This window comes from Epinephelus fuscoguttatus, linkage group LG20 (assembly GCF_011397635.1).
Source record: "Epinephelus fuscoguttatus linkage group LG20, E.fuscoguttatus.final_Chr_v1".
Classification (NCBI taxonomy): Eukaryota; Metazoa; Chordata; class Actinopteri; order Perciformes; family Serranidae; genus Epinephelus; species Epinephelus fuscoguttatus.
In genome coordinates, this window is record NC_064771.1 from 13,804,797 (window position 1) to 13,823,587 (window position 18,791).

Genomic DNA, 18,791 nt, shown 5'->3' on the forward strand with positions numbered 1-18,791 from the left:
TTGTGCATTTTCACAAAATTCGCTTAAAATTTGCGATACATTTGGATGGAAACCCAGTTACTGTTGGGTGTTAGTGGTGCTGCTGTGTAAGCTCGTGCATACTAAGAAAACTCACCGAGAGGAGAGAGGCTCCATTGACGACTCCGTTATCAACAAAACGTTTGCTTATCTGTCAGGGTGTCAGGACAGTCTGGGATCGGACCCTCGGTGCAAAAAGGATATAATTCAGGTATTGTTTGACTGGAGACGCCTGAAAAGATGTGGCAAATCAACCCTGACTGGCCGTGTCAGAACAGATGAACTTCGGGTATAAGAGTCCTGCAAGACGGAGTCTGGGCTTTTCTGAGGTGCATTCACTGGTTGTTTTATGCTTTGTAAATCTTAATACCAGTTCACCAAAAGAGTAAAGCAGGCATGCCTTAATCTTCATCAAAACTTGCCATGTAGGCATGTAGGTTGTTAGCTCTGAGGTTGTTTTTGTTTCCATTAGCAAAGGGGATTTTTAAAAAATGGTAAAAAGGAGATAGCAGAAGGATGGGAATTGCTGGCCTAAATAGCCGGCCAATGGCAGGCTCATAGCCACAGTCTACATCAGGTGAGTCAGACTAAAATTGCCATGACATCATCAGCGTTATTTTTTCAGACTTCCTCCAGAGCCACAGAGCATTATAAAACAGTTTTTACAGGCCCACCTGTGTGGGATTGTGTTTTGTTTTTTTTTTTTCATGTTGAAATCTCTGTTGGCTCTTGACTGTCATTACTTAACTTCCGCCCAGCATTAACATGCATGTAGGCCCATATATACAGTGTCCTGTATACATGTGTGTACCCACTTGAACCCACTTTAAAAGCTTTAAAACTTTGTACACATGCTCACTTTGCCCATGAAATGGAGTGAGGCGTTTGTGTGAATAGAAATGTATAGAAATAGAAAATGCACTGTAAAGTGAACCCCTTGTTTCTATGTAAGTTGTTGTTATAGTTTGAAAAATGGATAAGGTGTAGTTCACTAACATCTACCACATCTCTCTGTCTCTTCTGTCTCAGGTGGGTGGTGTCTTCTGCCTGGTTCTGAACTCCCAATTGTTCTATGATGCCTCGGCCTGCCCTCATCTGAAGGAGGCCCAGGAGATATGGCTGGAGGAGCAGCTGAGCAGAGCCTCCTCCTCAACGGTAGAATTGCATCACTGACATTGATTCTATTCTTGTCTGATTTATGGAGACGCGCAGCTAGATAATGTCTCCCCTTTGCCATGTCTGGACGTTTTGGATAATTGCTGCAGCCATTAGACACAACAATTAAAATTTTGTCTTTGGGGATTGGTGCTGAACCCAACCCCTCACATCTGTCTGTACAGGAACCCAAACCCAAACACATCCTGGTGTTCCAGCACATTCCTCTGTACCTAAAGAGCCCAGATGAGGAGGATGACTACTTCAATCTGCAGAGGGTAGTCAGGCAAGACCTGCTGGACAGGTTCAAGAAAGCAGGTAGGACAGCAAGGCTTGTTACTGTGATATAGCCTAAAAATATTGCAATGTTATGCACAGGCCATCTTGCGTAGCTCAAATGCAGACCTTACAGTGACTGTGTTCAGTATTGTGCCCAAGGGCACTTCACCATGACAGACAGTGTGCATCGTCTCTTCTAACTACGTCTAAGTCTCGTCAGTCCAGATTTGTGTATATCTTTGTTTCTGACTTTGAGCTAGAAGTCACAAAATAAATAAAGCAGAGTGTTATTGTTTTGAAAGTCACACAGCTTCCAAAACTATAAAATATCAGCAGTATATTTTGTAATGATGGATTTAGGCCACTGTGAAGTGGTCTTAAATTTCTTGTCTTAAGACGTCTTAGCTAATATTCCTGTTAAACCTGTTCATTTCCAGCATATCTATCTTAAGCACAGTTAAGATCCCAGCCCAGAGGATTAATATGCCATTAGCCAGAACCACAGGAGGAGCTCCTGGCACACACACACACACAACACAGGCGCAATTGAATTAATTCATGCATTCACTCCCTATAAGAAGAATAATTCCATAATCAAAATCCATTGTTGTTGGCTTAGAAGAGTCTGAAACAAGGGTATCAGGCTGGGAAACTCTCACAAGGACAATAAGTCTTTAAGTAAGCGCGCGCACACATACACACGTCCCATCACACTCTCTGGCCACTTCTGCACAGCTGATTGACGGGACCGCTCATTCAGACACGTGTCATGCTTCTCAATCATGCATCAAGGTGACTGTCGGGGAATGGTATTAATTTCATTATGCAGCCATTATTCCAGCTTGTATTTAACCATGTTGGCCCGTTTTGGTCTGATGACCCCTCACTCTCATAATTGATTGCTCCTCTAAGGGAGTACTGGTAAAAGATTTAAAGGGCAATCTGTACAGGCTTTTTATATGCAGGAATGGAGAGTGTTTCTGTATGTGCGGAGCATGCTATGCGCAATGTGTCCTTTCTCATCCACACTCTTGTTCACACATGTCCTGCCTCCAATTATAAATTCAGACTACATGCAGGGCATGTACTGTATGAACTATATACGTACATGTACATGGTTATTAATAATTGATGACAGACATGCAGCCGCTTGCTGTAAAGCTGCACACACTACATGACTCTCACATGTTTCGTATGCACATATGTGCAAGTACGCTATGTGGTACTTCCAATTACTGCGAGAGCAGGGATGTGATTTGGGACAGTTCGTGATTTATCATGTCATGTCATATTTTGCTCATTGCCTTTCTGTCCAGTCCTGTCCCATACATAACAATGGGTTCAGGCACAAATGTCAAGCTCTGTCTCTTGGATTTCTCTGGAAATTTCTACTGCGCGGATGGAGACCTCGATGTTTCTGTAAAGTTATCCTTCAGTTCTGTGTGTCTATAAAGATTGGTAGTGATTAAGATCATAGGAAATCCAAACTTCTGTATGAAAATTACAGAAAAACACTGTGAAATACAGCACAGCTTTGTCATCATTAGAAGCTTTTGATGAGACAGCTAAATGCACTAAATCTAAAATTAAAATTTGATGACTTGACAAAAGGAATCAAACCAGTTATTATTGAATTATACAGCCTTTGTCTCTCAGTTCTTTCTGCTCTCCTCTGATCCCTCGGTTTATCTTTCATGCTCCTCTCTTCTTCTTCTACCAGGAGTGTCTTGGTTACTGATGCTGTGGCGTTTGTACTCTACTGTAGTATATCCTGGAGGCATGCTTGAAAAAGAGACTGACTGTCATCATCATTGTGCCCAGTGTCAGTTTATGATAGAGGTGCTACTGTACATTCACACCAGATATTGATCAGAAAATAATTTTAGATTTATAAACATGCTCACAGCGTGGCTCTGTGGAGGGAAATGTCACTTGGTTGGTCAGTTGTTTGTTGTTGTTTTTTTTTTTTTTTGTGAAAAATTACATACTGACATTGGTGATCCCTTAAGGTTTTGTTTTGTACAATCATCAGGTCAAAGTTTTAATTTGTCCAATTCATTAATGACGAGCATATCTGAGCTGTAGGGTCCGTGTACCATTCGTTCATTTGAATTTCAATTAAGAACAAAAAAAAAACAATAAAATGGGAAAACAATTTGTTATTTCATTATTTGTTTTTCAGTGTCCAACAAAAAACAGATTTTGACTTCTTTTTCAAATATTTCATTTAGTGCGCAGGTCAAAAATAGAACATTTAAAAAAACGGTCTTGATCCCTTTTTTTTATTTTCATATTTAATCTCTCTCATTTCTGTGCCCTGGAAGATATTCAGCCTAGCGCATACTTAATTTACTGTCTGATACTGACAGTAGGCTGTTGTTTATTATAGCTGCCTTGGAGTCCCAAGGATTATGCGCTTGTTGTCGCGACATAAAACATAACTTTGACTCTGTAACATCGCCATTGCTCTCGAAGGCTCTGCTAGATCTGCAGTGATCTTGTCTTCGTCCAAGTTTCGCTGCCGCTGCTGATGCTAACTAGCTTGTATGTGAGCCGTTACCATTGGCTATGTGGGGGAAAAAAGCTGTGGATTGACTTCGGGGTCATACATAAAAGAATAAATGAATATCAAAATCAAAATTGGCATCGAGACCGTTTTTTAAATGTTGTATATTTGACCTGAACATGAAATTAAATATTTGAAAAAGAGATCGAAATCAGTTTTTTTGTTTGACATTGAAAAACAGACAATGAAATAACAAATCATTTTTCCATTTTATTGTTTTTCGTTCGTAATTGAAATTCAAATGAACGAATGGTACGGGCCCTGTAGCTGTGTACTTGTTTTATATTTGTGTGTTTTAAGGATAAGGAGAGATGAGTATATGAATTATTTGGGAATTTTATCATGTAAAATAGGGATGCACCGAAATGAATATTTGTGGCCGAAGCCAAATAATATTAAACGCTTGGCCGAATATCGAGTACCGAATACCGAATGCCGTTGTTTAGTTTTTCATTAGTTTTTATGCAACAGTTAGTTCTAGCCCTGCAATCTGATTGGTCAAGAGACAGTAAAACCGTGACGATATTGGAGTACAACATCACGGTTATTTCACTGTGTATGTATCACTCCGCCTCACAGCTGATTGCAATCAACAATCAACAATCAACAATCAAAACTGACGGTTACTGTCAGTTAGGTCAGCAGTTGCGTTGTAGGCTAATTAATTCATCCACTGTCAAACAGCCAAAAATATGGATTTATTTCCTAAAATAAGTTTTGAATTGAACTATGAATGGTCATCAGAGGAAGATGAGGGAGAGGAGAAGCTGAATCCATCTGAGCACACATCCAGGTTTGTCAGTGTTTCATCAGCGGAGCTCAATGACTTGGAGAAAAGCAACATACTGTCAGATCAGAAGGCAGAGTCGGCTGTGCCTGTGAAGCGACAGTCCACCATGCAGTCACCAGAGACTTATTTCACCGGCTGCACAATTAATGGAAACATGCAGATAAATGTGTATAAAGAGTAAGTGCCTGGCGCACCATGTCTGCATTACATAGCAACGGTGACAGCGGAGTCCTGAGGGAACTATTTTTGTTGGCGAAAGACAAATAAAATGCTTAAATTATCTATTTTGTCCTCATTTTTCAACATTTCTTAATCAGCCTTGCTTATTTAACTGTTGGCCTGTCGGCCTGCGGCCTCGTGCCTACGACTGAATCACAGCCTTGACGATATCACTCCCTCTCGTGTGATATTGCTTAATTGCAGATTCGGCAGGATTCGCCATTTCGTTTCTACTGTTGGTTGAAATCTGTACTCACACAGTGTGCTGAATGATTTATTTTCCCCGCACAAAACTATTTTTAGTCGCAAATGCGAGTGCGGTGACGGACGGAGGTAAAATATCGCCACACTGCCGACATTTTACTCCGTCCGTCACCGCACGCTGTTATTCGGCCTTGCTTTTCACTTACTCCACCTAATACCGAATGTGTGGGGTTTTTTTTTTTGCAATATTCGGCCGAATATATTCGGTTACTGAATATTCAGTGCATCCCTAATGTAAAACTCATATAATTTCTATATTTTTACAAAAGTGGCTCACACTCCACCTACACACATTTTAAACTTGAAATCTAAACTAATACATAACCAGCTACCTCTCAAATGCTAAGGGTTTTTACTTGCTGTACCCACATCTAATAAAGAAGCAGATACATTAGTTCTAGTATCAAAAGCTTTGTGTGTTGAGAAATTCCCACAAAACAAAATTCCAAGAAAAACTAACTGACTTGTTTGTTTTTTGTTTTTGTTTTTTTGTTTTCTGTTTTTTGTTTTTTTGGTTTTTTTGTATGTAAGCGAAGGAATTGTAGGAACTTCCAAGAAGTAGGAGTTCCCCGCAGGGTAAACAAGCGCCTGGTAAAAATATCTCAAAACTAGGGTTTATTGTTAAGGGTTTATTGTTAAGAACATATTGAAGCACTGGGACAAGTGTGTTGTTTGTCTTCCTGTCTGCACGGTAAAGGGCTCTGTTTCCTCTCAACCGTGGCAAATCATGTCTCTTCTGGACATACGATAATCCCCCCCCACCTACATTACGTTATTCACGCATCATCTGCCTCCCATGTTGATCTGTCTTCACCGCTGCACCCTATGATCTGAAGCACCCAGATGTGCTCTTATACTCTGGTGATCATTACTGTCGTTACAGTAAAGGGCAGCATCATTAACCTCAAGCGCACACACTTCTCAAGTGTGTGCGTGTGACGGACTTTATCAAGTCCTCACAGGAACAGTTAAGCATTAGCACAGATGAAGCATGAATGTCATTTTTCTACTGAGATTTTCATTAAGTAAGCCGTTGACAAGGATAAATCTCTATGTATGTTTGTGCTGGCAGCTCTCATATCATTTTCCTTGGAAGACAAAGTAGTTATATCAACAGTTGAAGGATTACGTGTTTTATAGCGCAAGAAGAATTTGGTTTCAAGATCCCTTACTGGAGCGCCGGAAAGCTCTTTATGATACTTTAACAGTGTTTCTTTGTAGCAATAACATATGGATGTTGTTCAGAAAGCTTTTGAAGGATATTCTTCTTAGTTGGCTGCCCCAAAGTTCTTATTGGTTCTTATTTTAGCAAGAGCGAAACAGCAGTCTGGCAAGAACAAAGAGGTAGAATTGGATAGCTTTCCTTGTTCTTTGTCTTGTAATTTAAAATTCCACTGAAAGCATCCTTTAAATGGAGTCGCTGGATGTTACACAAATGTGTCTTTGGCATCAAATCAATCCTCATAAGTAAGTACATGCCGCCATGTGTAACTGAGTTCTAAGACCACTGCTAAGGTGTCTTTTGTGGTGTCGTTTGACTTGTAGCAGCCTGGGATTTGGCTCAGCATTTGTGAGGTTGTTATTGCTGCTTTCTTCCGCCCCCTCCCACCACCACCACCACTCCGAGCACATATGATGGAAATAGAGAATATAGTCCCCTGCAGACAAAGAAATACATTTAATTGATTTTTTTCTCCCGCGCTGAGGTATTTTTCATTTCTCTCCCCACTTCCTCTTCTTCTAGCAGGATATGGGTGTCAGGGAGACGTTTGAGTAATTGTGTTTATTTTGTACATGTTTTGTGTGTGGATTTTGCATATAAATCGCTAGGCAGCAGTGCATTTTTCTATGCATGATATATTCTACAGTGAGTATCTATAAGTTATCTCAGCAGCACAGGCGCACATGGGAAAGGTGCGACACCAATTAGTCTTCCTGTGGCTCATCAGAGCGAGCAGTTCCACCCAGGGAACTGTTGACTGCATTCCAGCTCATATTAATGACACACTGTCTCTGCGTGATGACCCCCTCTCTGGCAACTAAAGTACCTTGCTTCCCCCTTTTTAATTGCACAAGCAATTACTATGGTTTCTGATCTGACAGTGATTTGGTTGATATTAAATATCGCCTTTAATTGTGCACTTGCTCTGTGTGTTTAATATCTTTTGAGTTGAAGCCAAGGCACCTGATTATAAAAGGACATGTTTTAAATGCTCAAATAAGTCTGTGATTTATTGGCTGCTTTGCAAACTTGTTATGACAACCAGTAAACAAAACAACAAGACAAGTTGTTCTTACTTCTTTTGGGATATTTACGACTTGGTAGAGGACTTTGCAGTCAGTACAACACAGCCAGTCTGTTGGTAACAATCACACAAAGCCCTAAACACCCTCGAGGAAGTTCTTTACCGTTATCATGGGTACGTCTGTGCTTCCTCGTCACTGTCATACCCGTAATCATAGTAAATAATGCTCCCTTTGCCCCAACCTATGCCAAGTTTTCAGTGCATGAATGCAGCCAGCAGTTAGTTACTGCAAGCAGAGGAAAAAAATTCTAGCTTGCTTGCTCGCTGAGGATGTCGAATTCAGAGAGAGCAGGTTTTACGCACATCCAGAATCTCTTCAGAGAAGATTGAATTCCAGTTGCCGGGGACCGGTGTCTCCTTTCCGAGAGGCGAGCAGAGTAGCAGAAATCCCAGCAGTGCTCTCAGCCTCTTCTCTCCTCCGAGATGAAGTACTGTAATTAGATTTCTCTCCTCCTCCTCTTCCTCCAAGGTAAATATGCTACATTCAGGATACCTTCATCGCACATACAAACAAGGCCAAGTGAACGCACGCACAGATACACACACTTACGTGCTGCCTCCAAACCCTGTGCATGCACAGAAAAAAAAACAAAAACAAGAGTGCGGCTGAGAAATTCATTGGAATTCCCAACATTGCTAGCGGCTGTAGAGTTGTACATACAGTAGCTAATTAGAGTCGAAGATAAGCCGCGCGCCACTCTGCATAGTCTCTCCGTCTTCCCCTCTCTGTCTCTCACTCTTTCTCTCTCTCTTGCCGCTGGTTGTCTTTATCAGCAAGGGTCCTACGCTGTTCAAAAGCGAAGACACATTTATCGCCTACTGGGGATTTGATAAGAGGCCACGGTTAAGCCTTTAACCCCATTGTTTTAATGATGAGAGTGAATAACGCTTTTGCTTTCTCGTATTCTTCTTCTTTGTCTCACTCTGGCTTTCAAGCAAAGGTGGGGGATGTTCGGGGGTATTCAGACTGAAAAGAGGGGCTGCGTTGGATGGGGTGCGTTGTTTCAGGTACTGGTGAGATAATGCAGTCCAGGAAGGCCAGTTTGAGTAATGGGTTCTTGGGGCTTGAAGGCTTATCAGACGTTGAAACAGTGCACAGTGGTTAGTAATACTATGAGGATTGATTTTACAATGACTGTGGCAATCAGTGTATCCTTCCTTGCAGAGATCAACAGATAAATATTAAAACCAACAACCACCTTACAGGAACGTACTTGCGCAGGAACGCAGTGGCCTCACTGAAATGATTGGGAAGGCCCAGTGTTTCTTAACACACGTCTTAAGTGTGATCCATCATGTCTTCATGCTCTAAATATGAGTACTGTTTTGTATTTGTGGAGCAATCCTCAACGCTTCTGTTCATTTACTAATTTATTTATTTAACTATTGAGAAAAGTCTTGCCTTGTTTCCGCCTGATTCTGGCGCTTCTCTTTCCTGCGGCAAGTTGAAAGACATTAAGATTTAATGGGTAACCATAGATACATATGACTACAATGCTCTTGTTTACATACTTATTATGCAGCAGAAAGGCCCTTATCAAAATGAAATTATCATATTTTTCATGACTGTATCATCATCTCTCAGTCTGTTAAAATGAAACCAGTACTATGATGTCGTTTTTCAAATAGGAGCTAATGTTGCCTGCTCTATAATGAATATGTGTTGGATAGTTGAATGTATAACTGCTTAAAATGTTATATGTATCACCAGAGGTTTAATGTTTATCTACACAGTTACGAACTGTAGCTGTCAAATAAATATAGCATAGTAAAAACACATATTTCCTGCTGAAATGTCGTAAGTTCCAACAATGGGAAGTATCAGAATACAGAAATACTTAATTCGCAGTTCTGTCCTTAGCTTGTTGCAGCTACATCTCACCTCGCACTTTCTCCCCTGCTGCGGGTTAAGCTGTGCCACAAGGCGTTTTACACTCTTATCTACAGCGATTATGTTCTGAGCTGAGAGCTGCCAAACGTGGGTGACCTACGCTCGGCACTGCGCCTGAACGCCTCCTTTGTAGACACTGTCAGAGGACTGGAGCTGCTGCTGCTGCTCTGCTACCTGCTGCTTTTCCTACACCTCCTGTGTAGACACATGCACTGCAGGTGTGCTGTAATAGTACTTATAATAATAATAATTATGGATGTCCTGATCCGATATTCGGATCAGTATCGGCCGCTGATATTAGCAAAAAAACGGGCATCGGCATTGGATTGCCAATCCAAGAACTCCGATCCAGGTTTTCTGGCCAGCCAAGCGCTCCGCGATTCAAGCAGTCCATTCCAGTGATCCGCTCCAGCCCTTACTATCAATCCACCAGGCCAGCATGCAGACGGCAGACACACACGGAGGGAAGGGTAGGAAGAGTAACGGTCAACTTAGTTAACTGACTATTTGTTTTCTGCTCTGGTTTTTTTGAGAGTGATATTTATGTGGTTTACACTCTTACTGTTTAAGTAAAGAGCACCGATGGCATTGTTTTGAGCACAATTAGTGAAACTGGAGCCATGGATGGACTATTGCTTGTTTAAACAGTTGTACAATGTTGTGTGCCTGTGTACCAGGCTGGCACTGACACTTGTTAAATGTCAGCAATGTCTTGTGGTGTTAATCTTTTTTTTTATTTATTTATTTATTAGGGGGCCAAAGCACAAGTGTGTGGAGTCTTGCTGCTATTTTAATTTCAATGTTAGACATTTCAAAGATTTCTTGTGTTGATTTATTTTCTATTTATTAAGGGGCCAAAGCAGCCAAAGCAAACCAGCTATATTTTTTATTTAATGTTCAAGTTTAAAGTTTGTTTATTTAACCCTGTTAACAATAAATGGGTCAGTTTCTCGTACCAACTGTTGTGGATCATTCTAACTAACCCAATTAAGTAGTTGTTCTTGTTAGAGTAATATTGCTTGATCAAACCTTTTCTAACATGACTGACAACAAAATAAGTGAATATGTATAATATGCGCTTGGATCAGATCGGTATCGGCCAAAACTCAAGGCTGTAATATCGGTATCGGATCGGAAGTGAAAAAGCTGGATCGGGACATCCCTAATAATGATGTAAAATTTAAAAATTGCTGATAAAAAGAAACTTTGATCTGAGGCTCTTTTAGGGTCCTCCCCAGGTTGGGGTCCTGGGTGCTTCCAGTCACTAACCACACCCCTGTCGTCCTTAAGGCCCTGACACACCAAACCGACGGTTGGTTCTTGGGTCAATGTTGGGCCGTCAGTCATCATCCGTTGCCCTAGTCGCCTCGGTATGTCATTCGCCATTGTTCGCCATTGCCCTTTGTCAGCTTCTGTTGGCTTTTTTTTTTTTTTTTTTTTTTGCCAATTCAGCATGTTGAATCGACGTCGGCAACGTTGGGGCATGGCAGTGAATGAAACTACTTTGATTGGCAGTTTAGCTCAGCACACAAGATGACAATATGGAAGCAAGGAAAGTAAACAAAGAGCTAAAGTCAAAAGGGAGTGAGATCACAACACACTTGTTCCAGAAGGTAATTTTTTTTAGCCATTGAGTTCTTCAGCAGAAACATTTCCTGATGGTTTGTGTTATTGTTTACTGGCACACAGTAAATACGCTCTGTTCTTTCATCATTGGATTGTTAATTGTGTTAATGTGCTAACTGGCTAAATAGCGTCAAGACAGTCTTCCGGTGCCCCTCCAACATTGCAGATGCCAATTCAGCATGCGGTATTGGCCAAAAACAAGCGGACATGGGCTGACACACCAAGGCAACTAGGGCGACAGATGCTCTCTGATCATCCAACATTAACCAACAGCTGACTGTCAGTTTGCTGTGTCAGGGCCTTAAAGACAACAGGGGCATAGTTAGTGATTGGAAGCACCCCAGACCCCATCTAGGGAAGGTCCCTCAAGAAGCCTGGAGTCCAAAGACTGACAAATACAGACTACCACTGTCTGCTGGTTTGGAGAGTACTTCCTCTCACACAGGAGCAGAAGGTACGTGCTGGTTGAATGAAGTCTTTGTGGTGTGTTCATGTGCAACTTTTTGACTGAGACACGGCACCATCAGGCAATGCAACAGGGTGACTGCATCACCTCCAGTTCTCTGAAGTTGGTTTGGTGTGTCTGGGCCTTAAGGGAAACATACGGATCATAGCTTGGTGAATCAGGATGATTAGGTACCATGTTGAGTACCAAATGGCCAAAAGGCATGCATGCTCTCAGAGGGATAGATGACATGCTGACAACTTTAATTTTCCAGCTCCCTCTGTGACAGTGTGCATATATGTGTGTTTGTGTGCATGTGTGTAACTGGAGGACACAGGGAGGGGATGCTGCATGGTGACTGATGGCTGAGAGTGATTTATGGTGAGCCGGGGCTGCAAGATGCCTCACCGCGGCTACATCATTTTGTATCCCTCTGTCATGCAAATTATCAACAGCCACCATTTCATGATAAATTATTTCCCCAGACCTGCACTTTAATGACAGCCGCCCTTCAGTACGAGCGCACGTGTCCCATGTTCACTCCCCCGCAGCCCGCTTTCACAGATGTGCAGATGACAGCGTTGTTCAGAACTACACTAAGAGTTTGTGTCAAAGAGAAAGATTGAGAAAAGGAAGGAGAGGTCTGAAGGGAAATGGCTTCCCCGGGAGGTAATCACTGATAGCGGGAGGTTTAGTGGCAAGATAGGAACTTAGCTCGCAATTAGCAAATCCAATCTTGTAGCCTGCAAAATCAGTGACCAAGAGATGAAAGGGAGATGATGGAGAGCGGGAAGGCAAAGAAGGGGAGGGCAGATTGAAGGAAGGAACATCAAACATGATTAGATGTGGACGGACGTTTCTTTACTTCCTTTATTCCTTTATTTTGCGCTCTACCTCAGTGACCGCTATTAGCATTTAAATAGCAAAGGTGTTTCAGAATATTCAAACACATCCAGTAATTAGAGTGAACATGGCTCAAATGTCTGCAGCATATGAATATCATAATAACAACAAAATCTAGTCGTGTATTGGTGGGGACTCCTCTCTCCTTTCTCTGCATTTTTCTGCAACTCTGACCAGAATTCAATTTGACTCTGGGTAATTTTCCTCCGTTAGCATTCAATATGTTTTCATCACCCTGACTGCTTACTCTGGGTATTTTCTGAGAGCTCCAACCCCTCCTCCCTCCTCTCTACCCCTCCCCATCCCTGTCTGTCAAAGCAAAGGCCAGTCCCCTGATGGGAATCTTTATCACAAAGAAAAGCACAAAAGAACCAGCACTGTTTCAAGGCTGACAGGTAAATGGGATTTCCGCAGAGACCGAGACAAGATGTGGAATTATCGGCACAGAGAGTGCATGTTTTTCACGAGGGCACCCACTCGGCAAGAAAAGGGAAAGGGAAGAATGAAGCAAAGCATGGCGAAGACACAAAATTTGGGTTGAAATTAGACTTAAAAATCCTCCACTGAATGTGATACTGCCATTTAACATTCTCTGAACGCGTACTGTGCCTACTGTCTGCGTATAGCTTAGTGGGTAAAGCAAGACACTTAGCATAGTTATGTGTTCCATTCTGTATATGGTTGAATGGGTTCAGTATTGTCAGAGGAAGGAGAGGAATTTTATTCTTAACATAGCTCAATGGCTAGAGCCATGGCACTAACATTACCGCAGTTAAGGGCCGCCCACGCTGATTGTACTGCAAGGCGAGGTGTGCTACTTTGATTGGAGTGAGGCAAGTGAAATGAGTTGTGTATCGTATTTTTTTATTGTCGACTAAGGGCCATTATCCCAGAAGGGTGCCAGCTATCATTATCCTGGAGGCAGCAGTAGCCCACAGCAGTGCACGTCAGTCCTCAGGCTCTAAAGTTGTCATTCCAGCAGTGAACTACAGCAGCTGTTCACACTTATGAGTTGTCTTTTATGGTTAAAGGCGGGAACGTTGTGAGATGAGCTGCTGCAGTGTTTCATAAAAAAGTTTACAGCATTGAAAATCTCAGTATCTTTAGTAGAATGACTTGCTGGCCAACAACACCTACCAAGTCTAAATCAAGCGGTGATCTCTGGGGCTGACAAATGAAGCCAACGCGAAGTACCAAAAACTGCAGTTCCTTTAATTGCCACTTGAGGCTGGCTCCAAGAGCGAGTCAATCCTCATAGACACCATGTTAAAATTCCTGACTTTAAGGCAGAAATGAACATGTTTACAAAAAGTTTTGGTCTCTACAGCTAATTTATCCCCTTCATGACCGCTTTACTTGATATGATATGATATGATATGACATGATATAATGAATTAACTTGCCTGTTTACATTTTATTAAGGCTTGAAGTTACGCATACATAAGGGCATGGTCAGGTGACAGATTTATGCTATCTGTTGACAAGCCGCTACCACAGCAATAAGATTGGTTAGGAAACATAATATAGGCAGAACCCCAGATTCATAGAGCATAGGTGTAGCTGGATCCACAATCTGGAAATCCATCGGTTTAAAAAAAAAAAAAAAAAAAACAGGATTTTTTTTTTTTTTTTTTTCTTTCTTTCTCTTCCTTTACCTCTGGAGGCACTGCCCGAAGTTTTTCAACTAACAGAAGTGCAGGGGCCTCGGGGATTGCTCAACCCCTTCACTTCCGGCGGTGCCCCCAGGGAATTGCCTTGTTGTTTACAAATACTTCCAGGTAGAAAACCAGCAGAGTATATATATCACATTTTTCACGTCACTACATCACCATTTAGACTAATCTGATGTTTGTAAAGTCTATAAACACAATGATTGAACAAACATTACTATTTCTGTGTGCACGTTTTGTAATTAATAACATGGTTATCGTAGATTAGCTGGGCTAACCGTTAGCTGTTAGCCCCGTTAGCGGTGTCTGTAGCAACTCAGTGACTCAATAAACGGTCCGTGAAAAAAATATTTTTTCCAGCGGATTTCTTAGTTACAACATGACTGAGCTAGCAAAGCAGTTTTGCGTTGCTATGTGTGGTATTTATTCAGTTTTGGGAAATCACGATGTCTAGAAAGCATCAGTGGCTGCAGCGGACAGGGACAGCTAACAGCCTAACAGTAGCAGCAAAGCTAACATCAGGACGTCATCTGTTAAAAGCCTCCTGTTGTCGGATATGACATGAAATTACTCCAGTTAGCTCAATCATGTTGTAACTAAGACATCCGCTGGAAAAAAAAAAAAAAAATTCACGTTGACAAGACACCACAACCACAATAGCAGCATGGCCATTGTCGGTCGCTAAGCAGGTTCATTGTTTTGGTCCAGACTGGAATAACTCAACAACCCCTGGATGAAGTGAAATGAAATCTGTTACATATATTTATGGTTTCCAGAGGGTGAACCCTAATGACTTTGATGAAAGAAATCCTTCCTCAGTTGCTTTTCCTTAGATTTTTTTTTTCCCCAGTAAAGGATTTTTTAGGGGAGGTCCTTATCAGCTGTGAGGGTACAAGGACTGAGGCCAATTGTGAGGCAGGGATTTACATCTCCATGCAATAGGACTACCCAATTGAAGCTCTTTCTTTAATTGTTGACGCGCTTGTCTTGAGTCAATGACATGGTGCTGTTTATCACTGCAGTGTGCAACAATTGTTGGAAGCCAGGCTGCTGTTACAGTTTTGCTTGGCATTTGACATTTATTACTTTGGTCCAAAAGGGGTCACTGTCAATCAATAGTTATGTACTATGTCATTGCTAGGGTGTTTGGGGGTTTGAAATAGTTTTTTTGCTTTTTATTTTGTGTATTTTTCAGTTTCATGCAGGCACTCTCATTTTCCACCCCTTGCTTTGAAAGAGTGCTTTCCCCTGCATTCATTTTCTGGCAGACAATTTCAGAGGTCAGCGTCATCTTCTGACTACATTGCAAAGGGGACCACTTTTTCAACTTCTTTATTCTTTTCTTTTTTCAATTGTTTATCTTTTATTCATATAGAAAATCTTTTGGAGATTGAAAATGCTTTTCTTTCTCAGACAGGCCATCTTTTCACTCAGTTTTTTTTTTTTTGTTTGTTTGTTTTTTTTTGTTTTGTCTTGAGCAGACAAGGGCCCAGGTGGAGTGGTTTGACTTCTAAAGCCGGCGTAATGACGGGGCTCTGAGAGGGACATGCTCTAATGAATTCAGGTCAGGGTGTTATCTCTGGGCCTTTGCCAAATTGTTTCTATGAAATCGGTTTTGCTCAGTAAGAGCCGGTGGAACAAGCCGGCAAAAGGAGCCGATTCATTTCCACAACATACAAATTGTCTATTGGTTCAGTCCACTTCAGTTGTCAGCTATACTTAAGACCTTGAAGGAAAGCCTGCAGTGTGTCGTGACGACCTAACAGAGATCCCATTCTGCCTGATAGACATTAGACAGGTTAGCCAAGCGCAACTCTCCAACGACCTGTGTGCCTCAGGGGAGAAAACTGGGAGATGAATGTGTTATTGATTAATGCATTCTTTTATTTCAGTAGTCGTACTGGATAAGAAAGGGTAATCCTGGATGGCTGAAAGATGTTCACAGACCATTTACACTTAATGTTTTAGTATAGTTAGTGTTGTAGTTGAAGCTAGTACTTAAGCTTTGAGATGACTTATGGATTATTATTCATTTATATTGTGTAAATGTATGATTTATTCTAATTTATTTTTTTTTTTTAAGGAATAGTTCCACAATTTGGGAAATGCTATTTGCTTTTTTGTTGGGTGTCAGATGACATGATTATTACTAGTGCTGCACGATTTGATAAAAATGTGTGATTGCAATTTGAATGGACAATATTAGATTGCGATTACAATATAATACATAAATGGTATCATTAGTCTTCTTGCTTGATTCAGTGTTTCCCCTACATTATATCAGGGGGGCACTGACCTGACATGTCATAGTTATTGTTATAGACAGTGTAAATAACCATCAACAGACAGAGCACAGTCAAACATGCTGCTCACACAGCAGCGCGGCCTGGCACTGTACTCACAGTGGAACAAGCCTGTGTTGCATTTATACTTGTGCCTACCTCGAGCCTATGCTGTTGTGAGCATTTATACTTGTACAGTGTTGTGTCTATGTCACTCTGCAGTTACACCTCCAAAACACTAGTCAACAGCAGGGTTTCTTGGAAGTGATGTAAAATTTAGTTGATTCAAAACATACTCAAAACACGTGAAACATGGCTTAGTAGTGACACAACATGCTAATGTTTTTAGCACAAGCATATGGCATTTTACATTGTAAAAAATTACCCTAGCAGCTAGCGGACTTTTCCTCATCTCATATAAAACCAGGGACAACAGCAACATTTAACAAAAGTAAGGTTACAAAATTCTGCTCCATTACAACTCACAAGGTTCACCAACAAAACAACTGTCTTATACTAAACACGTTTTCCAAACCAATACAACATGCCAACATTATTAGCACAAGCCTATAGCATTTTACATTGTAAAAATTACCCTAGCAGCTAGCGGACTTTTCCTCTACTCATGTAAAACCAGGGACAACAGTAACATTTAACAAAGGCAACTTTACAAAATTCAGCTCCATTACAACTCACAAGGTTCACTGAAAAAAACCTGTCTTATACTAAACACGTTTTCCAAACAAATACAACATGCTAGCATGGAGTGTGCCAGTAAATCCGGAACTCCGTTCACACTTTTAGCACTTCCGGTTCTCTCATCTAAAAGTCAATACATTTTTTGAATGGGATTTTGGTAAAATGCCTCAAATAAGGTCTGTGGTTAACAAAAGCTTAAGCGAGTTTCAGGTTTTGTTCTACAACATAAACACGTCAGTAAATACCCTACTTGTGAATATTGAAGCTTTTACGTGTCGTAAAAAAGGCGGTTGCTAACAAGTTGATCAATACGACTACAAACCCTGTCGGGCACAGGAAACGTCATCACCCCTGAATAGGCGAGAGTGCTGGCAGTCCACCATTACAGCTTCTTATTTGGCTTAAACAGTCCGATTTCCCCATTATACAATGTTTTTAAAATAAAGCGGCCGAAATCAGTTGAAAACTTAGTGGTGGTGATGTCAAGAGTCATGCGACCGTGGAATAGTCATGTAGTCCGTTAAAGCCTAACGTTAGCTTTTTACTTCGGGCGATCGCATTTAAGCTTCAAATGCGGTATGAAAGGTGTTCATATGTGAAGATTATCTCGCTGAACAAAACCTTTAAGTATCATAAACTTGTGTTAGCGACAGAGCTTATTTTCTGACATAATCCAAAACGCAATGCAAAAATCACGTTCACTTTCTCTTCCGGGAACCAGTGCGATGCTAAACTTCCGGGTTTTGACGTCAGCTCTGGCACACTCTATTATTAGCACAAGGCAGTGGCATTTTACATCGAATAAATTAGCCTAGTGTCGAACAGAGATTTCATCTACTCTTATGAAGCCGGGATAAATCACAGACAAGACTTAAAATGCTATTTTAGTTGAGGCTTTACTGCCTTCACAATTTTGTGTTTCTTAGTAAATAAAAGCTTTGTTTCCACTGAGGGAAAATGGTTTCAGCTTACAAAACAGACAGGAGGTCTGTGTCGCCCCAATGTGTAGTTACATTACTGGGAAGGTGTACGTCAGGCTATGGTGTAGGGTACAGTTCAACTCAATGCAGAAGTATAAAGAAACTCTCAGCAATAAAGTGAATAAGCACTTTTCTGTTTACCGAAATGATTAACTGTATCTTTAAAAAAAAAAACATTTGCTCATCAGTAATAAGGTGTGTTAAATGTTATTTTATTAAATCACACAGCGGAACCATGTCAACCTTGGATCAAGTTCACAAGAAGTTCATATATTGTAGATTCTTATGTGCTTCATAAAACACCCTTATGCACCATTTTTGTTTGGCTTTTTGTGAATAAATCAAAGGCATCCATGGAAAATTATTTTAAAACTACATTTAAAGGGGAACTACACCCATTTTCAAAATTGGTACACGTTACTCTCATGATCTAAGACAGCCAAAAAATATTAGTCAACATGAACAACTCACTCCCAAATCCAAAAACTAGAGCACTAAAACTCAAATTTGGGATGTCATAGGGTATAAAGTCTGGAGCTGCTCCTTAAAAAATGAATGGTGAAAGATGTTCAAGATGACAATGAGAGCACCCAGGGGAATACTCTAAGTATATGGGTACATTTTCTGTTTCAGAACTGAGAACACTACCGTAGAATAAAGCTCATTTGGGTATTAAAAAAAAACCCAAAACACTCAGT

The 18,791-nt window shown here is 41.0% G+C and overlaps 1 protein-coding gene across 1 annotated transcript in view; it reads left to right on the plus strand.

Moving 5' to 3' along the window:
* cpped1 (calcineurin-like phosphoesterase domain containing 1) overlaps positions 1 to 18,791 on the plus strand; it is a 56,587-nt gene that overhangs the window by 28,513 nt on the left and 9,283 nt on the right. The window contains exons 4-5 of the mRNA XM_049563506.1: positions 1,048 to 1,173; positions 1,359 to 1,491. Of these exons, the coding sequence (XP_049419463.1) occupies positions 1,048 to 1,173; positions 1,359 to 1,491 (259 nt within the window). The remainder of the gene's footprint in view (positions 1 to 1,047; positions 1,174 to 1,358; positions 1,492 to 18,791) is intronic.